Here is a 4,070-nt window from a genome sequence, read left to right on the forward strand (position 1 = left end):
TATTCGAATTATTTCTTCTACTTAATTACTCTTATTTCAACCTTACTAAATCTTAATAAACTTAAAACATTAGGAATTTTTGCCACCTTTTACCCTATATAAAATAATAAATCGATTTAAAATCTATAATAATTTTGACAAAAAGGTATTGTGGTGTAATTTTCTCTAATATCTATAACAAAACCTTATAAAATTATAAAGCCCGCCCTGAAAGTTGAAGAAAAAAATAAAAAATAAGCCAGCCCTGAAAGTAAAATCGTATCCAAACCCTAAACTAGGGCTTTAGGTTTTCCAGTCTTCGTCTCCCTCACTTCCTCACTCTGTTCCAAGGATCTCCAAAGCGTTGTCGTTTTTCACTCCGACTCGGCAACAATGTCGATGTCGAAGAGCTCCAAGATGCTCCAGTACATCAACTACCGCATGCGGGTGACCATCCAGGATGGTCGCCAGCTTGTCGGCAAGTTCATGGCCTTCGACCGCCACATGAACCTCGTCCTCGGCGACTGCGAGGAGTTCCGTAAGCTCCCTCCTGCCAAGGGCAAGAAGACCAACGAGGAACGCGAAGATCGCCGCACCCTCGGTCTCGTCCTCCTCCGTGGGGAAGAGGTCATTTCCATGACTGTCGAGGGCCCACCTCCGCAGGAAGAGTCCCGTGCCAAAGCCGCCTCCGCCGCTGCCTTGGCTGGTCCCGGAATTGGCCGCGCCGCTGGCCGTGGTGTACCCACTGCTCCCCTTGCTCAGGCCCAGCCTGGCCTTTCTGGTCCGGTGCGCGGCGTTGGTGGCCCCGCTCCAGGCATGATGCAGCCGCAGATCTCACGTCCTCCTGTTCCAAACCTTGCTGCTCCGCCGATGTCGTATCCTTCTGCTCCTGTTATTCGGCCGCCTGGTCAGATGCCTGGATATCCTGGTCAGGGTCCGCCACCGATGGCGCGTGGGCCTCCCCCTGGTCAGCCGCCGCAGTTTGGTGGTCCAGGTGGTAGGCCTGGTGGGCCACCACAGTTCCCCGGTCCACCGCCTCAGTTTGGGCAACGGCCGATGGGACCTCCTCCTCCTGGGCAGATGATGAGAGGACCACCCGCTCCACCCAGGCCTGGAATGCAGGCACCGCCTCCGCCTCGTCCCGGGATGCCGCCTCCTCCTGGTGGTGGCATTCCTGTGTTTGGACCACCCCGCCCTGGAATGCCTCCTCCTCCGAACCCTCAAAACCAGCAAAATCAACAACAACAGTGATTCGGTAAGCTTCATTATGTTTGAATATTGTGAATTTATCAGTTTATATTTGTAGTTGGTTGTTAATCTAATATGATTGCTATGGAATGGTTTTTTGTGCTGAGCTTATCTGTATAAATTGGAAACTAAGAGGATAAAAGATTGAAGTTAATTTATCATTTGGTCTTTAGAAAAAGAATATTCTTTATAATCTAGCATTCCTTTAGTGGGTCTGGCGATTTTCTTCTAATTTCTGTTCAATTCTTGTTCTTAGAAAGCTGCGTCTGTATGTTCACTAGGCTGATGCATTTTTTTTGTCTAAACTCTTTACAATGTATTTAGCCAAACGAGATCATTGGGTTGGTGTATTTTTCTTGTCTAGGATAGTCAGCAATGCTTCTATTTTGGAGCGAAGAGAGTGACCATTGTTTATAAACTGGCTTAGACTCCTACTGATGATTGTAGCCATTCCTTCATTTTTCTTTTCAGATTCCTCCCTTTGCTCTGGCTCATTTAGTATGCATTACTTTGTTACTCCCTCTAATGCAACATTTTTAATTGAGGTATCTATCTATAAATATAAAGTATGCAAACAGTCTTTGTTTGTACTTGATATTAAACATGTTGATGTAGTTGGCTGAGAAGCCTATGCTGTGAACATTACTCCACTGAAGTAAATCTATAGCTTAATAATCATCAAGACAATAAAACCTTATTTTATACAATAGAAACAGAACAATAAAAAAAATGGTCAACGTATGCTTTTAGCATCAATGACAATCTTAGTGCCGTTGGAAATGATGAGGATAGATACAGAATTTGGAAAGGATGCTTACCCAAGTAGGGATTTCAGGCAATTGAGTGTAGTGAAGGTTGATTGTAAGTTTGGTTTGAATGTGGTGTGGATAGCAATTTCAGCTTTCTAAGAGATCATACTTTAATTTCTTGCATTCATTCTGTATACCCTAAGTTTGATTAAGAAAATTCCATAACGCTTACTATCCTGTAGTACATGTTCTTATTACATGTTGCCTCAATGATCAAAATTTATCAAGCTGTAACCCAAGAGCCCTTGTGCTTTTTCCAAATACAGAGTTACTTGTAAAGTGGAAGTTCTAGTTCTAGATATGGAAATTTTAGTCAAACAAAATTATTCTGAGCAATGGTAGATATCCTTTGAATTTTATTTGAAATATTTGTATGCACATAAGAGTTTTATGTTTCCTGTATTTGTCAAATACTTTTAACTAATTGTAGAAAAATCTTCCATGTTCGAATGGAACAAAAGATTAGAGTGCATGTGCAATATATGTATATTCTTTTTAGTATGCATGCGTAATTATTTGCAAATCATGTCCTTTTTTGCCTTGGCCTGCTTCTCTCTTACTTTGTGGTTTTTTCCTTATGAATATCCAATGCTAAAATATTTTTATCTGATTGCTTATTTTCAGATTTTATGTAGTGGTAATCAGATTTTTTTTACTTCATGAAACCTCATTTATCAGTATGTATGTTACTAAAATGGTAATAGAATGATACCCAAGAGGGGTAGCTCAAATGATCAGTCATGTAGTTCCCACAAGGTCTGAGGTTTGAGCTAAAATGGTTAGGCATAGGGTTTACTCCAAGGGCTAAGGTTCGAGTCCCTCCTAGGTACCGACATAGTAATTGTTAAAAAATTAAAAATAGAAGGATGATAACTGAAGTTCAAACTTTTAAATGAATGTCTAATGCAGAGTCTAAATTTTGATTCTTTAATTTATCTTCTGCAGTTAGGTAGGGCCATTTGTACCCTATTGTCTATTTCATTTGTATTAATTTATTAGTTAAGTATGAAGGTTGAAAGCTTTACTGATCATTTTCGTTATTTATAACCTGGGTTCTTTCCTGTAAAACTTGTGATTTTGCAATTGTATGCTCTAAGAAACCAAAAATAAAGCGTCATAAAATTTCAACATATGACTCCGTATTGGAATGTTGAGATTTGAATAGTACACATCAATTGTTGTATCTTAGCTCAATTTGAACATCGAGTATCGACCACTGGTGTTCATGAAACCCAGAGTCCAATCCCTGTCGAAGCTTCTGCTATGGATATTATAAATTTAGTCTTCAGTTTTTCATCAAACTCCCTCAACTTGAAATATGTCCTTTCACATCTAATATCTGCTTTTCCTGTTCTCTTTTTTATCAACGATGGTCAATAAATAAAATGTTGTCTATTAATTAGTGCTGTGGAAGAAAAGTGATCAAATGATAAACTGGTTTTACCTTGTTTGTTGAAAGACTATATCATTATTGAGCCAATTCTCATATTGAGTATCTATTATCAGATCTTTACGTCTATCTTATCTTTGGTTGCAGGAGAGATCAATTCTTACAAATGGCGATTTAAGCGATTTTTCAATTGGTCTATATCATTAATCTGCTGCATTTATTAAGTCAACATTTGTAGTGGATTTGGAGTAGTGTTAATCTTTGTGGTCTTTGTACTTGAGAATTTTTGTTTTGTAGTAGATGCTATTATCTTGTAACAGTGTGAATCTCCTTGTTAGTAATACATGAACGATAATATGTTCTCCCTAATCTGTCTCCTATTTCAAATCAACTCCATACTCCTGGAATAATATGCTTAACATATTAAAACTTATATGATTTTTATGATTAAAATTGAAATTTTTTACTCCACTTAGTAACCATACTATTCTCGTCTAGATTTAATATGTCACTTGAAGTTGGTGACAACGTTGTGGAAGAAGAATGTGTCCTTCCATGGACAACATTTTTTCCTACAAGGGCATGAAAGCGTAGGGTAAATGAACATTTACTTTTCCTTTAACCTTGAGGTCACCTTTGGAGAG

At 38.9% G+C, this 4,070-nt stretch overlaps 1 protein-coding gene across 2 annotated transcripts; it reads left to right on the forward strand.

Annotated features, from left to right (window-relative positions):
- The first annotated feature begins 200 nt into the window (after positions 1-200).
- LOC133802580 (uncharacterized) lies at positions 201-3,795 on the forward strand. Of its 2 annotated transcripts, none has more exons than XM_062240922.1 (2): positions 201-1,234; positions 1,699-1,793. In XM_062240922.1, exon 1 carries the CDS (start codon positions 373-375, stop codon positions 1,228-1,230), a length of 858 nt encoding a protein of 285 aa, XP_062096906.1. In that variant the 5' UTR covers positions 201-372; the 3' UTR covers positions 1,231-1,234; positions 1,699-1,793. The 2 variants fall into 2 exon arrangements, with proteins under 2 accessions (XP_062096906.1, XP_062096905.1); XM_062240921.1 differs by lacking the exon at positions 1,699-1,793 and adding an exon at positions 3,574-3,795 and having other exon boundaries at positions 203-1,234.
- The last annotated feature ends 275 nt before the right edge of the window (positions 3,796-4,070 follow it).

This window comes from Humulus lupulus, chromosome 9 (assembly GCF_963169125.1).
Source record: "Humulus lupulus chromosome 9, drHumLupu1.1, whole genome shotgun sequence".
In the NCBI taxonomy this organism is placed as follows: Eukaryota; Viridiplantae; Streptophyta; class Magnoliopsida; order Rosales; family Cannabaceae; genus Humulus; species Humulus lupulus.